This window comes from Salvia splendens, chromosome 9 (assembly GCF_004379255.2).
Source record: "Salvia splendens isolate huo1 chromosome 9, SspV2, whole genome shotgun sequence".
NCBI lineage: Eukaryota > Viridiplantae > Streptophyta > Magnoliopsida > Lamiales > Lamiaceae > Salvia > Salvia splendens.
The window spans coordinates 10403726-10419709 of record NC_056040.1 but is presented as its reverse complement, the minus strand read 5'-3'; the positions used below and the strand labels follow the sequence as shown (position 1 = coordinate 10419709).

The window sequence follows — 15984 nt, the reverse complement described above, 5'->3', positions numbered from 1 at the left end:
ATTTTTATATATTAGTTTTATAATAAAACGTGCGTAGGAATGAGTTGGTGGAATATATGGTTCACTATAAAAAATGGCTAAAGTGAAATGAGACAAACTTTAGGGGACAGACGAAAATAGAAAAATGAGATAAACTTTCAGGGATGGAGGTAGTATGTTATTGTGGACTATTTATAAATTAGTAATCCCAATACACTATCAATTTCTAACATGTTCAAATGAAAATTTACAAGTAATTAATCACCTATTCACTCAATACAAATAATCCCCATACACGTATACATGTGCATTACTCACCAAACTCCCATGAGGCCCGAAATCTCCTCCCAAAGCCCGACGTCAGCCTGCTGAATGACAGTAGGACTACAGGCCGCGATAGTCCAATATCAGGCCCGAATCTCATCACTGAGTTGCTCCCTCTCCCAAGCGCAGTCGCCATGGAAGAACCTGAGCTCCTCCGCCTCAACCATGTTCCTCTTCACCATCTCTGCCGCACACCCCACGCTCTCCTTAGTCCCGTAGTACACTCCCTCCACCACCTTCTTCAGCACGCCCTCCCCTTGCGGGCTCACCAGGAACATGGCCTCCTCCACCGGCCCCCAGAAGAACATCGGTTTCTCTGAGAATGGGCCCGACGCTGAAGGCCGCATCTCCTTGATCGACATGACATGAGCGATGGTCGGTTCAGTATTAGGCCCGTCGGGCCCGGTGGGCCAGTTGACAGTACCATGATCACCGTCCGCTCGAAGATGAGGACTCCATCTAGCTTCTCCGTGGCGATCAGCAGGCACCCTCTCTCCGGCTTGTAGATGTTGTGGGCCCATTTGTTTCCGGCAGTCGGTTTGCCACCGGAGAGCTCCTCCAGCAGCGGAGCTCGTTCTCGGGCCACCAGTTTGGCTCGGAAGGCCCGCCAGTCCGTGCTGACAGACTGGCCTTCTTCGTATTGGGCTGGACCCGGCATGCAGCCTGTTTTTTTCCCCCAAAGATTGCAACTCTAATTAGTTCTTGATTTTAAAGGACAAGAAAATGAAGATAGGAAAGAAATAAGAACATTACATGCTACAGAAAATGGAGTCAACTTTCTAGTTTCAAAGTTGCTGCACTTTTTCAATGTGGAAATCCTGCCTCTGATTGGAGAAACAAGGTCCATGGTTGTGCTTGATGACGAGAGAAACCAAGCTTTAATTGATGATCTAATGTCTAGATATGATCACTCACTATATAATGCATGCAAGAAATGGACATATCATATAATAATATACATATCTATGGATAAGAGAAACTTTTGTGCTTACTAAGATGTGGAGTGAGATTCACTTTACACCACATATTGCTCCATGCCCCATACTTTGAAGTAGACCACAGAAATATTTTTACAGATAATTGGTGTAAAATGTACAGTGATGGTATGTGGCTCCCTTCCAGCCATTCTTCTGTGTTCATTTTACCCTTCATTATTGGCTGGAAAAGTGCATTAAAATGGTAGGGATTGAAGTACTAATTGACCTTTATATATTTGCAAACTAAACGAGTATAAACAACTTTACATTGTTCATTAATCAAATATAAGTTGAGAGTTTATATACAACAAAGAATTAACTAGTCTACATAATCTACAATTACTCTGTCTTCTTCTACTTGTAAACTTTCTCGACGTTATCAATGTTCGTTAATTAAGCAAAAGTTCTATCTGGCAGCATTTTTCATGAGAGCAAGGATCTCGGCGTCATCGATGGCTGATTCTGTGACGAGCTGAAGAGGGGTTTTACCACTTTTGTCGACAGCTTCTGCGTTGGCTCCCCTTCATAAAGTAGGTAAATTTTGAGTAAAAACTAGATAATGTAGAGCATAACAGAATGATCATGAACACACAACATAAAAAGGCTATACCTTGTGAGCAAGAGTTTGGTGATTGCATTTCCACCCCTTGAAATGCTATGATGCAATGGTGTTTGACCCTTGGAATCACAAGCACTGATATTTGCCCCATTCTGGAGGAGCAGTTCTACCATGCTGATATCAGCTGAATGACAGGCCAGGTGAAGCAACGAACAACCATCAAAAAGCTCGTCTTCTTGTAGTCCTAGTGATCTCGGGGTGGTATCTTCCATAGCAGGGACATTCGGATCAGGAATTTCCTGCTTGTTTGATTTCATTACATTTGCTAAACTTATACATGTTGCAGATGTTCGTTGACCATAAACTGCATTGACATCTGCTTCTGACAAAACAATAAGGCGGTAGACAGCTTTCTTGTCATTTTTACAGACGCTTTCCCACAATTGCTCAGCAGCTGAAGGAAGTTGCTGACTGTCCTTTAGTTTGGGAACAAAACTTTTTTCTACATACTGCAGATCGAGACAACACTACGATTAATTAGCTAGAATTTCCATGTTTAGAAGAGAAGAGACCAAAACAAACAAAAGCCTAATACCTTTTCAGTGATGTACTTCTCCTTAAGAGCTGTTTGACCAGCGTGATGAGGTTTGGTGAAAAACTGTCTGTATTTCTCAGATTCAAACGACCTGTCATAACATTAACAAATTATGAAATGAACAAGTACAAACAAACACCCCGATCACTGCAATCTTTACCGTATTGGTAGTTCATCAGCTTGAATAGTTCTATTTGCTCGCAATAACCCTTCCCATATGGAATTGACAAAGACATTACCCAGCGCTTGAAACATAGAAATGACGGAAGGTTCCCAGACTTTGACATCAAGTGTTAAGGATCTTATCTGTTAGTTAAGAAAAGGCTGCAAGATCAGAACCTAACAGATCCATGAACAGGATCTGTATTTTCATGTTTATAACAGGATCCAAAAAAGAAATTAAGAAACAAATCTGATTAATTCGTAACAACTTGCCTTAGATACATGCACCCCAAGGTTACGATGAATGCCAGAGCATTCAATGCATATAAGAACACCAAGATTCAAGGATGCCCAATCAGGGTCAGGTGCACCACAGTCGGCACATTTATCATTTCCAGGCACTTTACTCAATGCGTCGATTGGCTTCTCCTTTTTCAAATTAGCTTGCAACTTTAGAGTACTTCTGGTGGCTTGCATTATACTTCTTGCTGAACGATCTTTCTTAGCTTTAAAGCTTTGGGTAGTCTTTAAATCATGATCTGAATTTTCTACTGAACCGCACTCACTACCTGGACTGAAACAGAACTGTCGATCCACAAATAAAACACGGTACAAAGAGATGACAAAAATATAGATTGTAGAGACACAGTACAAAAATAACATTAACAACACATTTGTATGTATCAAAATTAGCTACACAATCAAATTACGCATTTGAAAATCTCATAAATATTATGCAGTGAGTCTAGTGACATTTACCAATCTAGTGAGTCTTATAAGATGTCATAATATTATGCAGTGAGTCTAGTGACATTTACAAATCTCATAAATATTATGTCACTTAGTGACAACTCATAGCATAAAAATTGTCGCAACATATATAAAACAAAGAGTTATCCACCTTTTGTTTAATTTCTTACCACTTCGGGTGCTTGTAGCAAAGAAGTAATAACTCCTGTTATTTTTTCGATCCAGTCCATTTGGTCTGCTGAATTCTCTGCCTGCATCAGTGAGAAACTTTAAAGAACATAAACATTATGCCTATTGAGATACAATGAATGTGTGATGCAGTTAAATTTATCCATATAATTGAATTGGCAAAAGATTACCTGTAAAGTGTAGTTTTTTGAAGGTGAAATAATCCTGAAACAAAATCTTAGGTCAACCTGCTCCGCATCCACTTTTATTGTTGACGTAAGCAAGTTCACTGTATGGCGTGCTACAGATTTCTCATCGTGTACACTTCCGTGGTAGTGAGAAGAAAGCCACCTACTCAATAGCCCGGAGCCTGAATCAGACGGGGTATTTTTGTGCATGGGAGTTTGGCTGCTGCCTCCATAGAACTGAGGCCCAACAATTAAGTTGTAAAAAGAAACGGCACTCAGCTAACACGATTCAATTCTTATTCTATGACTTACTGGCCTATTCCATTGCTTCCGATAATAGTACAGCATTCCCCGGCTGTCAAGAACAAAAAATCTTCTCTTCCAGTCTCCTCTCAAATTGGAGGAACGTTTAGAGAGATATCCTTGTTTGATGGTTTGTACCTAAACTACAGAAGTCTTAGCTAGAGTGTGACAAAACTAAAAGTAGTTTGACCGGTAAAGTATGATTGATATAATGATCAAACTTAATCAAAAGTAATGTTTGGATGAATATTTATCACCCTAAATTGGGCTGATTATTTAATCATCTTCCACTACTGTCAATTCTATCATTCTTATCATTCCATCTATCAAACCAAATGCCGCTAAGGATATCAAATATATTTCCATAATATGTACCTTTCCCCCAGCAGCAGCATGCATCACTTCTTCTATCACTTTCTGAGAGCTTCTAAAAACAGGTTGTATGGCATCTACACGTGGAGATTCAGTAGGTTTTTTTCCTGCTTGATCAACTTGCTTAATGTAATCTTGCATCCGTTCATTGAGATTTGATATCTCATGGTTCGAATTTTCCCTTGCCTCTTGTGCAGAAGCCAAGACCTGCAGTAGAGCGGCAGATTAGGAAATGTTGTATCCATGAAAAATGAAGAAATGAGATGCAACATATATAACCTGATTAATGCAGGGCTCCAATTGATGCAATAGCTCGTATCCCTGACAATGGAAACAGCACCAACATCAATATATGTGATGATAAACATTATGATCAATCGATTATACATCATACTTGCTTGAAATAACGAAGATGGGCATCCATTGTGTTGCCAATGGCCTCTACAAACTCATACTTCTTCTTTGCCTCGACAGCTGAAAGGGCGCCAACCTAAAAATGTAAACATGTATTTTGTTCAAAACATCTTACTACTTCCTGTCCAGCTCACTACTTACATTAACAATCAACATACCAGATTAAAGCGTGTTTGCTCAAAACTTAATCTTGCATTGTGGAGTTCCTGGAACGTCTCTCTACCAAATTAGTTAACAACTGATGGTCACCCATGACGACTATCTAATCAATTGTACATATGGGAAATGATCATATACCTCTTCTAGGGTGCTAGCTATGTCTATCCTTGCACTTTTTCTCAATGACAAAAATTTATCTCGAACCTGAAATGTAATTATTAATTGCTCCACCATGTTCCAATAGCTTACATCTCATGAGTTTGGATAACAAAAAAAAAGTCAAGACATGATGCATCAAGAGTCCATGTTCTCCAGTGCCCTTTCTAAGTTATTGAGATATCAGAATTTTGATAAATCTTCTTATAGATGAAAGCAATAATGCATGTATTTATGCAACTTTGTTTTCATGCAACAATCTATAAAAGAAAATGAGAATAACTTCTCTTGTAAGAGATCATTTTCAGATATGCATGGTTTTGCAAAAATGTTCTTTATATTGAAATTGTATCAAATGAACATAGATTAATGAGATCACTACATAATTACATATGAGTAGTTCATCTGTGATAAGAAATCTAGATAATTGAAAGTATAATGATACGATTATATCTTCCAAAATATCTCACATATCTCTATTATTATATTATTATATTACCATATCTTTTCCGTATCTTTATTATCTTGTTCACCAAGTTAGGTTATTCATAGGAGTATTATAAATATGAGTCTTTGTTATCATTTGAAGGAATCATGAAAGAAATATAATTATCTTTATAGTTTCGTCTTTTATTTTTCTACAATTTACTTTTCCGTCTTTGTTCATCGGTTGCTCGACGGGAGGATCCCGCGAACGGACCTTCAATATCCGGCGAATTCTCGCCAATTATCATTGATACGGGTTTCTCCGTATCATCTGGTGCTTTCATTGTGATCTCATCCTCCGTATTTCCGCTATCATGTCATACACCTACACTGACTACGTCCATCGCCAGTTCAATAGACCGTTCCTCTCGCCACTGCCCATGCTGAGCCTCACATCGTGTTGGTACCTCCAGAGCCAGAACGTGCAATTTGGATACTCCTATCCAGACCCGGCGCGCCCAATTCCAGCGCTATCCTTTAGCGCGCCAAGTCCCTTTTCGATGTTCTATCCGTGCCCTGAACCTGACCCTCCTGATGGGAACCCGCTGTACACCCCTGCACAACAGCCTTACCAGCTCTTCCTGCCGCCATCGTCTCCATATCAGCCTCCTTACAACGGTGTAGGCCATATGGAGCCTCTCGGTATGGCACGTGATCCGGTGACGCCGAATTTGGAACCGAACCTACAGTTGGCTGCCTTGGCTTCACAGCTCGAGCGTTTGACTGCTATTGTCAGGGAATTGGAGTCTCAGATGGATTCACGTGAACGTTGCTTGGGCGATCCACACGCCGCGACGCGACCCCCAGCTGATCTCCATCACGATCCATCTAGAAGCTCGCGGCCTGTTGTCGTTGCTATCCTGCCTCTACCAGCCACGATATCTCTGTCGTGCGACTCCAATTTCGGGTATGACTCAATAGAATTAATTGCCATTGATAATGATGAAGTAGTGAAACCTTCTCCAAATACTACAATTGATCGACTACCTAGCTGTGATCAAGTTGGAGTGGAAGGGGTTTTCCAGATGAGCCCAACACTCACGCCGTTGGCTGTCACTGATGTCCTGATACTACCACCATCGTCGCTGTCTCCCGACTCTTCAACAGCGCAGCTGCTGGCTGCTGCCCCGCCACCACCATCAGCGGCTATCTTCTTGCCGTATAGCTCCGATAGGATTCATATCTTATCAATAATTCCCGCAGTTGCTGCCCCATTGCAGGTTCACGAATGTGACAGGGTCGACATACACTACAAGGGAAAGCTGATTGATGGAACAATGTTCGATCCCACTTTTGAACGAGGGGATCCAATTGATATCAAACTTGGTAGTGGGCAAGTAATCAAACGTTGGCTAATAGTATTGGGGATGTGCTTGGGTGAGGAAAAAAAGTTGAAAATCCCTTCCAAACTCAATTTTGGCGAGCATGTTTTTGATCCTGGAGGATTCTTAGTTGTTAGCTTCGTGGTTCCCACCTTGAGGATAAGGTGGATTTCAACCGTGGGGGAGTTGATACGATTATATCTTCCAAAATATCTCACATATCTCTATTATTATATTACCATATCTTTTCCGTATCTTTATTATCTTGTTCACCAAGTTAGGTTATTCATAGGAGTATTATAAATATGAGTCTTTGTTATCATTTGAATGAATCATGAAAGAAATATAATTATCTTTATCGTTTCGTCTTTTATTTTTCTACAATTTACTTTTCCGTCTTTGTTCATTGGTTGCTCGATGGGAGGATCCCGCGAACGGACCTTCAATATCCGGCGAATTCTCGCCAATTATCATTGATACGGGTTTCTCCGTATCATATAAGCTCTATGGGCTCACAGTAACTAGATTAAACTAATTTTGATGAAAATTAGAAAATCATAGTATATGTAGAAAGACGAAAATCACCAACTTGTGTCATCACTGCTACATTTATCCAATTTTAATCGCACATACCTGATCATAAATAACAGTGGCCTTGTCAAAGCGCTTGTGGGCATCCTGCGTGTTTTCACAATATCATTTGTGAGGTCCAAAAGTCATAAACTTAAACAACAATAAGAAAAAAATCTAAAGAGAGTGCAATTAGAGAGATTACGAAATTGGTTTAGTTCAATGCAACCTTGATCAAACTATAAACAGATCAATCTAATGGTTAAATTACTGGCAGCATAAATTCTTGGTTTTATGATCTAAAACGTACTCTATAAAAAACATCAGAAAAATGTTAAATTTCCTGACAGGGACATGCTTAATACAGAAAAGGCTGGCCATATGCATGCACAAAATCCCTAAGACTATCATCATCGTCCATCGAAGGTTGACAAAGAATCCAACAACAGAAATATGTGAATACATGAAATTGAAATGAAATGGAAGTACCTTAATGTCTTGAACAACATTAGCGAATTGCGTAAGTTTCTCATTCAGCACAAGCTCTACCTGATACATACAGAAGCAAAAAATAGTGAAGGCTCTAAACACTTAACTTGCTTCCTAAAATGAGTTCAGACTAGAACATATTGTCTAAAGAAGCTAAGGTAACATGAAGAGTCAGTCACATTGCCCAAGGAAAATGTATAAGATGGCTGAAATTTGAAGATTAAATTAATGGATTAAAGAAGGCAACTACTCAAATGATGGACATGCATCTCTTTTAGATGATGAAAAAGTTTCAGCAGTTGCAATCTCCTCTTCACTAAAAATTAATGACATGCATGGTATGCTTAATGAAAAAACAAACAAACAGGCAAGCTAAAGCTCAGATCATGCTTAGAAATTTTAAAGACACTAAGTATGGATGCACTCAGTTGTACTCTGAACTTGGTTTAAGCCGGACTTTTTGAGTGAGAAGGGGAACGGAACCCACTTTGCAATGACCGGGTGTACTGATATCTACTGCAAACTAAGTGAATAGCTCTAAATGATACAAAAGGATAAGAAATCTATTTCAGCCTCACAAAAAGCTGTTGCATCAAAATGATAAAGAGAGAAGCCTCTACCTGTGACCGAAGAGTTTCCTTGTATGTTCCAATTTCCCTCAGTAAAATTGCAAACTTTTCCATATCCGGGCCTAAAAGTACAACAGAATAAGATCTACAACTGGCCTGAAAATTACTACACCAACAGAAACAACAGTTCCTCGTTCTATGAGAACCTTTGTGTTCAGTTAATCTTTGCTGTGAAAATTTTCATTGTGTATCTCTAATTGGGGCAAAATTTTCACCAAAACCAAAGCAGCACAACATTATGAAGGTCATGGTGATGACTCGAGTGATGAAAAAAATAATAAAACCAGAATTAGTTTTGTTAAGCTCATATGGCAAAACATATGATTTCTGAAAGCTTTACATCAAACCAATTACTGCATAGAAGCTGCGAGCAAATTTATTAACTTTTAAATTCAACCTTCATAAGTAGTAAATGAAAATTTCTACTTCAGAGTTTCCCCATTAAAATGGAAGAAAACTATTTTCTCAGATATCTTTCCTACCTCCAAATGCAACAGAGATAGGATCATTATGCCCTCCAGCAAATGTTTCAAGGCCGCTTGCAAAAGATATATCTCTATCATATGCTTCTCCAAGCCCATCTCTGTGAATCCCACCAAATAAAAAGAGTGTAATAATGGCAAATTCTACAAAGAAGTAACAACTATTAAGATTTGACCGCAAATCAACATATAATTAACAATATAGGATGCCAAATAAAACAATGTAATTAAAAAATCACTCATCGTGTCAAAAGATTGCATGGACAACAGAGCAAAACAACCACGGCTTAATCAGTCAGCACCAGTTAACAGTTTTAAGAAATACTTTTTATGTTGGCTGAAGGCTTCAAGAAACGAATATGAAGGAAATTAAGTGAAAGATACTTCTTGACATCTGATGCCATAGTATTCAACCCAGCAAGCACAAATATATGCCAATGCCAGAGAAAAACATATCTTCTTCCTTCCTCGAGCATAATAGGTTATCAGTTTTATGCGTATAGGATATATGCATGTTAACATTTTATACTATTAGAAGAACTAGATATCAATAAAGAACAATATTAGATACATAAATAAAAAGCATGGCTTAGGACTTACACGTATTTTCGACAACCTTTATGAAACTTGAGACTTCTTTCCTTTATTGTATCGGCACTTTCTTCCATCAACTGGATCTGCTTTGTTAAACAAGATAATCCATGTTAATCAAGTCCTCATAGATAAACCACAAGATGTGCTATTAACATTTAATCATTCACAATCTTCCATGCAAAGTTGCAATAGTAATCAGACAAACCAAGAATTGTATCTAGAATCCAGATACTTAATGTTTAGGACGATAATGTAGTCTATGTATTAGGAAATCTGAACTTTAATAAAACACTTAAAACTTGGGTGATTGAACTCTGTGTTAGGAAACATTCCGTATTATACAGTGTTGTTAACTGATTGAACTCTATGCTATTCACAATTGGTGCTCCCTACTAAATAAATTATCATAGAACACAGATTAAATCCAATAGCTCAATAATTCCATACAAAAATAGGATAACTCAATAACTGTTGGGCCTTTTTCAACTACAATGTTCCGACTATTACACAAATATTACAGACTAAACATCCTTTCATACAATTTGCACAAACATTTCGCACAAAACATTAATTCATTATAACCTTTAAATCCCTTATACATTCTCCAGGCTGAAAAGCATAATTCGCCAAATAAGAAGAAAAAAATGAACCACGCTTCTATACAATGCAAGACAAATTGCAGAATGGAAACTTCATTCAACATGTTGAATCTATTGAACATTAATAAGACAAATGCTAAAAAAATCTACAAAATAACCATGTACAAAAACAAATTGATAGAAGAACAAAAAACAAAAACCTGTTGACGGAACATGGGCGAATCGTCTAGTCGAGCGAAAAACATGTTTCCTTCTTGCATACCGAATTATTTCAAACACTATATCAATTACTCTAATTGATCACTTCATCTCAGAGAGAAAAAAAAGGATGGCACAATCTCCTCACAATGCGATCAGCAAATTTTAAATTAAAGATCATATTCCTGTGCAAAATCATGACGTAAAACTGTCTAACAGATCAATTCTGGAATGAATAATAGAGATTAATACAACAAATGTAAACAGGAAAATCAAATATGATGAACAATAAATAGGAGCGATTATGGTTCCGGAGGAGAAAATGATGAATGGGTGGTGGATAGGGGAGTGTGTGAAACAGTGTGATTGTGTGTGAATTGTGACCATATTTTAGTTTTTGTTTTAATATTCCAATCTTTTGATCTTGTACAATAATGTGAGCGGGAAGTCTTGCGATTTTATATAATCAATGTTTATTATATTACACGGATATACCAAATCAAAAAGTATAATAATAGGGAATAAAATAAGATATACACAATTTTTATGTGATAAAGTGTTGTATGATTATAATTTTTATTGACGGTACATATGAGATATTATTAATATTATGAGTATATATTAATATGCAATATATAGGAGATGAAATTTTTTTGGGTTATTTATGGAGTATTCAAGGAGATGGTCTAACAAGTGTTGTATGATTATACTTTATTGACTGTACATATGAGATATTATTAATATTATGTGTATATATTAATATGCAATAAATATGAGGTGAAATTTTTTTGTTACTTTTTATAATTAAGATTATAAAAAATTTCATAAAAGTGGTAGGATGTAGTAGTACGTATTTCTTAAATAACTCCATTAGTTACATATGAGATATTATTAATATTATGTGTATATATTAATATGCAATAAATATGAGGTGAAATTTTTTTGTTACTTTTTATAATTAAGATTATAAAAAATTTCATAAAAGTGGTAGGATGTAGTAGTACGTATTTCTTAAATAACTCCATTAGTTTGTTTTAACTGAATAAGTATTTCTTAAATAACTCCATTAGTTTGTTTTAACTGAATGTGAGCCTTTTATATTTCCATTTGTCAAAAGAATTATTGATTGGACATACTATCTTATACTGTCATGTCATCGACTCATCATGGTATAGATGACCTATTGGATTTTTTGTCGTAGAGTAGCGAACTGCGGACCAAACTCTTCATTTTTAATAGTATGATATTTGAGGTTGTTAAGATGATTAGGAATTAATTTATCTTATGAATGAATTAATTAAAAAATAATTGTTTAAGTACTAATTAATTGCTATTTTAATTAAGAGATGCATGGTCGCATGATCTCAGTCTGTAAACTTTGATTACACTTTTTATATTCAAAATTAATGAGCAATTCTGATAAGTCAGTAAACCATGTTCAAGACTGATAATCTGTTCAAGAACTTGCAAACTTTTTACACCTTGATGCCATCAATATTTTTTTTATGTATAAAAGAGTCGGCTCAAGCCATAAGCAGCCCAGCCCCTATGAAAGAAGCAAAGCGAGCCAAGACTTATCACAAGGAGCTACAAAAAGAAGAAAGAACAAGTACCCACAAAAACGTTTGTAGGAGGAAAACCAAAAACCAAGCTAAAGTTAAAGGAGTCATGCTTTGTAATTGTACCTAAATATCTGATTATTCCTTGCACTTGTCCACTCCCTGATTTCACCCAGGTTATCAAACTAATATCCCCGCGAGAATGCAAAATCTAGGCACACCAGTATAATTTGTACACACCTGATTCAAGGTCGACAATCTATTCGAGATTCGAGCTCTACAATCTTCCATCCTATATAATTTAAGTTCATTACATACAATTTAAGTTATTCTAGTTTAGTTATTTAGTTATGAATTATATACTTTTTGAAGAATTATAAATAAATTATCATGCAATTAATATATAATTATACTATATTTTCGTATTAATGAATTGAGTATTGATTATAGGTATGTGTTTCATGTGTCCATGTGTGATGTGTCATGTGTGACACTAATAGTAAAAGTTACATCAAGTGTCGTGATTCGGCCCAGCATTTAAATGAACTTTTCTCCTTGCAAATTGAAAGGTAAGTTGATTAGCCAACCAAAAGTTTATATCTAAGTTTTTTTTCTACACGATCACACGTGCACGGTGTCTACTAAATATATATTCTAAACTACTTCTATGCGTTAATCACATTGGAGAAAATATATGTATTTCAATGTAGTGGCGGAACCAAGAATTTTAATAAGTCGGGGCTGAAAATATTAAAATTTACTCTCTCCGTTCCACTTAAGATGACACACTTTTCTATTTAGTTTGTCTCAAATAATATGACACATTTCTATTTTTGGAACTTTCTTTCTCCAATTAATGCACTCAACCACTTTTTCTCTCATCAATTAAATATTCAATTATCTTTCTATCTACATTTAATACTTACAGTCACATTTTCTCTATCCAATTAAACATATTAAGCAACAACTCCTAAAATCTAGTGCCGACAAAGAAATGCGTCATCTTAGTCGGGACGGAGGGAATACTAATAATAGTAAAATATTACATATAACAAACATTACAATTTTAAAAAGCATTAGATAATGATTGTTATAGACGAATCTGTCATATCTTGAAATTGTAGAAAATTATTTTCGCTATAAATTTCATATAGTCAATTGACCAATGACAAATCTATTTTAATAAGTTTCACAAATACTTAGTAAATTTAAGAATGTTTGGAACTAAGCTAGTTTTCATTATTTGGATTTTGTGATGATTTGATTTTAATTATTAAGGGTGGAATTAAATTATGATGAAAGTATTTTATAAGAAAAAAATCAACAAATTAGAGATACATTGTTCGATAATAAATTAAATTTATTAGAGATAAAATTAAAATTATAGAGTACTTTCTGAATTGGACTACAGATATGTTAGGGAGAACAAAATAAATTAAATACTCGTGTGATTAGCTCAACTAGAAGGACTAAAAAAATTGGGTAAATATAGGTATTTATCTCTATTTTTTCTAATTTCTACCATTTGACACGTCACATGTTTTACCGTGTTCCAATGTGTAGTACTAATTGTTAGGGTTTGTATACTAGAAATCACCTTTCGAGTGATTGAATACTGTAAAACTCTAATTATTATTTTCCAATAAATGCAACAGATTATTTTTGTCGTAATGTTGTTATGTTTTACATTTAATGGATGTTTATTGCATATTTAAATGTATAAGTGAACATAACAAAGTCTAAGTCTTTGTTTTAGTAGACCGGTTGTGGGCTGCGCTCAATTTAAGGTACGCTGTCAGTCCTGAACAAAGAAAAATAAGAATTTCACAACCTAGATAGGCCTAGACTACCTATCGTGAAATGTTGCAATGTCAGTCCGATTATTTCTAAGCCTTATTGAAATATGATGACGTTGGTGTGGTATAGCACTGAATGGATCTAACAGCAAGACAAGTCTATATGCTATCTACTGAAAGACGAGGTCTTGATAATTAATTTCTTAATCAATGTACGTTAGCATTGAGCATACGATATTGAGTATCTACTACTTTGACTAACCAAAGGTGCGGGTTTTTCGTCACCCAACGATCCAGATATATTGGGTTGTGGTGGTCATTATCTGGCGGTGCTAGGATTGTTAATATATTGAATAGTGCGCGAGGAGAGTCTCGTTTGATAACATCCACAAGAGGAGCTCGAAACAAGGTTTTATTATTCGGAACCTAGCTAGTTGGAGTTTGATTACTCTATGAATAATAAATAAGAGTTTCTTGCTAAGTCCACTCTTGGAAATTAAAATATGTTAATTAATTAAGTCCATAGCAGACATTAATTAATTAATGGATGTTTCTATCTTAACCGCGGGAAATGAATTAAACAAATAAAAGAAAATTCGGAATACTTGTAATTTTGGATTTGGAAAGGCAATGCAATATTACTTCTGTAGTGACTGCTTGTAATATTCCAATATGAGCTTGTATTAAATTGTGGGTTCAATTTAATTAGTAAAAAGCTAATTGGGTGAGGCCATGTCCAAATTCTTCCTTAGATCCTTGACTGGGCACTTAATATAAATAGGAGAATAAAGGAGACAGATAATACACTTTTTCCAATAACAAAATTTCGTCCACCTCAGATTTGAGAGAGGATCGAAATTCTTCTCCTTCCGTGAGCAGATTTCTGTCTTCATTATTTAAGTCCTAGTACACTGGTGAGATTTGCCCACACAAATATCAGTGTACAGTCCGGGACACCAGTCAGAAGATCCGAGGTCGAGTTCTGAAGATCTTCACGTGGAGAAGACGCAAGCCATCTTCGATTCTTAAGTGAATCAACGAGGTAAATTGGCTAACTCCATAGTATGCATGTTTTAGGGATTGTTTGATCTAAAGCATGGTTATAATTCAAGTTATGAGCATGATATGTGAGAAAATTACGCGAATGGAATTTGTCTAAATAATCAGCTAAATAAATCAAATTCATGTGATCGGTTTCTCTGCCCGTTTCATCTGCCAACCCCTTCACTAATACTATAGAGATATATTGAATAAAAAAGCAGATCTTGTCTACTTCCCTATTCATCTTTCTTCTCCACGCCATCCCCTTTTCTTCTTTCCATAATTCCTCTATTTGAATACACATTTACAACTATTTCTCTCGGCCTCTTCTTCGTTGCCCAAATCTTGTGTTCTCTTTCCTAATTAAATATTCAATTTTAGAAAATCAAGCGGCGGGATTCGCTCGCTCTTGGGGCGGAGGAATGGGGATTCAGGGTCTGGGGCCGGCCGGCCGGCCCATGTAGTTCCGTCGCTGGTTTCAATGTGCACATTTCGGCTGAATTCTTGTTCATAAAAACAGTATTGTTGAATTAGTCGACTTAATTTATTTATATAATACCAAAAGTTAGGTGACTAATTTTAAAGGAAATTTTTTTAACACTATTAGAAAAAAATATATATACGGAGTATATTATAAACATTATTTAATTATTTTTAATAAATATATTGTTCATAATTATATTGTCACCTACTTAAGTATAATGTATTCGCATAATGCAAATGATTATAGAATACCCAAAAAGGCAAAGTGATGCATTCATTAGGTTGAGATGTTACAATGTTTCTTTTATTTTCTTTCTTTTTTTATTAAAACAATGTTAATTTTAACATTACCAAAAAATATCAATTTGTTCACAAATAAGGAAAATTGTAACTTTATAATTTAATATTACAATTTCAAAAATTGTGAGACTAACCAGAAATTAATTTAACTCTATACGAACTTAAATGACGACTATTCTCTATTTCTCAAAAAAATATATTTGAGGAGAGCGTTTTACATTGTTAGACTTATGATAAAGGTGCTGACAGATTATATTATTATTACACACATATTCAAACGAAAATCCTAGAAAAAAATGGTCGTGATAAAAAATCATGTTCAGACGACTT

General features: G+C 35.7%; 2 protein-coding genes across 2 annotated transcripts; both read right to left on the bottom strand.

Moving 5' to 3' along the window:
* Window positions 1–144: 144 nt before the first annotated feature.
* On the bottom strand, window positions 145–1144 carry LOC121748359. The gene is made up of 2 exons (XM_042142665.1): window positions 1057–1144; window positions 145–966 (listed from the first exon to the last, which is right to left on the bottom strand). Coding segments are annotated over exons 1-2 (582 nt in total). The 5' UTR covers window positions 1059–1144; the 3' UTR covers window positions 145–386.
* Window positions 1145–1489: 345 nt separating this feature from the next.
* On the bottom strand, window positions 1490–10842 carry LOC121746812 (ADP-ribosylation factor GTPase-activating protein AGD3-like). Its single transcript, XM_042140745.1, has 19 exons — window positions 10478–10842; window positions 9685–9761; window positions 9085–9185; window positions 8594–8664; window positions 7974–8033; window positions 7548–7592; window positions 5089–5154; window positions 4950–4997; window positions 4772–4867; window positions 4657–4698; window positions 4381–4584; window positions 4015–4143; window positions 3706–3939; window positions 3517–3597; window positions 2870–3181; window positions 2595–2740; window positions 2435–2525; window positions 1891–2348; window positions 1490–1801 (listed from the first exon to the last, which is right to left on the bottom strand). The coding sequence occupies exons 1-19, from the start codon at window positions 10535–10537 to the stop codon at window positions 1687–1689; spliced, it is 2436 nt and encodes an 811-aa protein (XP_041996679.1). The 5' UTR covers window positions 10538–10842; the 3' UTR covers window positions 1490–1686.
* Between the last annotated feature and the right edge of the window lie 5142 nt (window positions 10843–15984).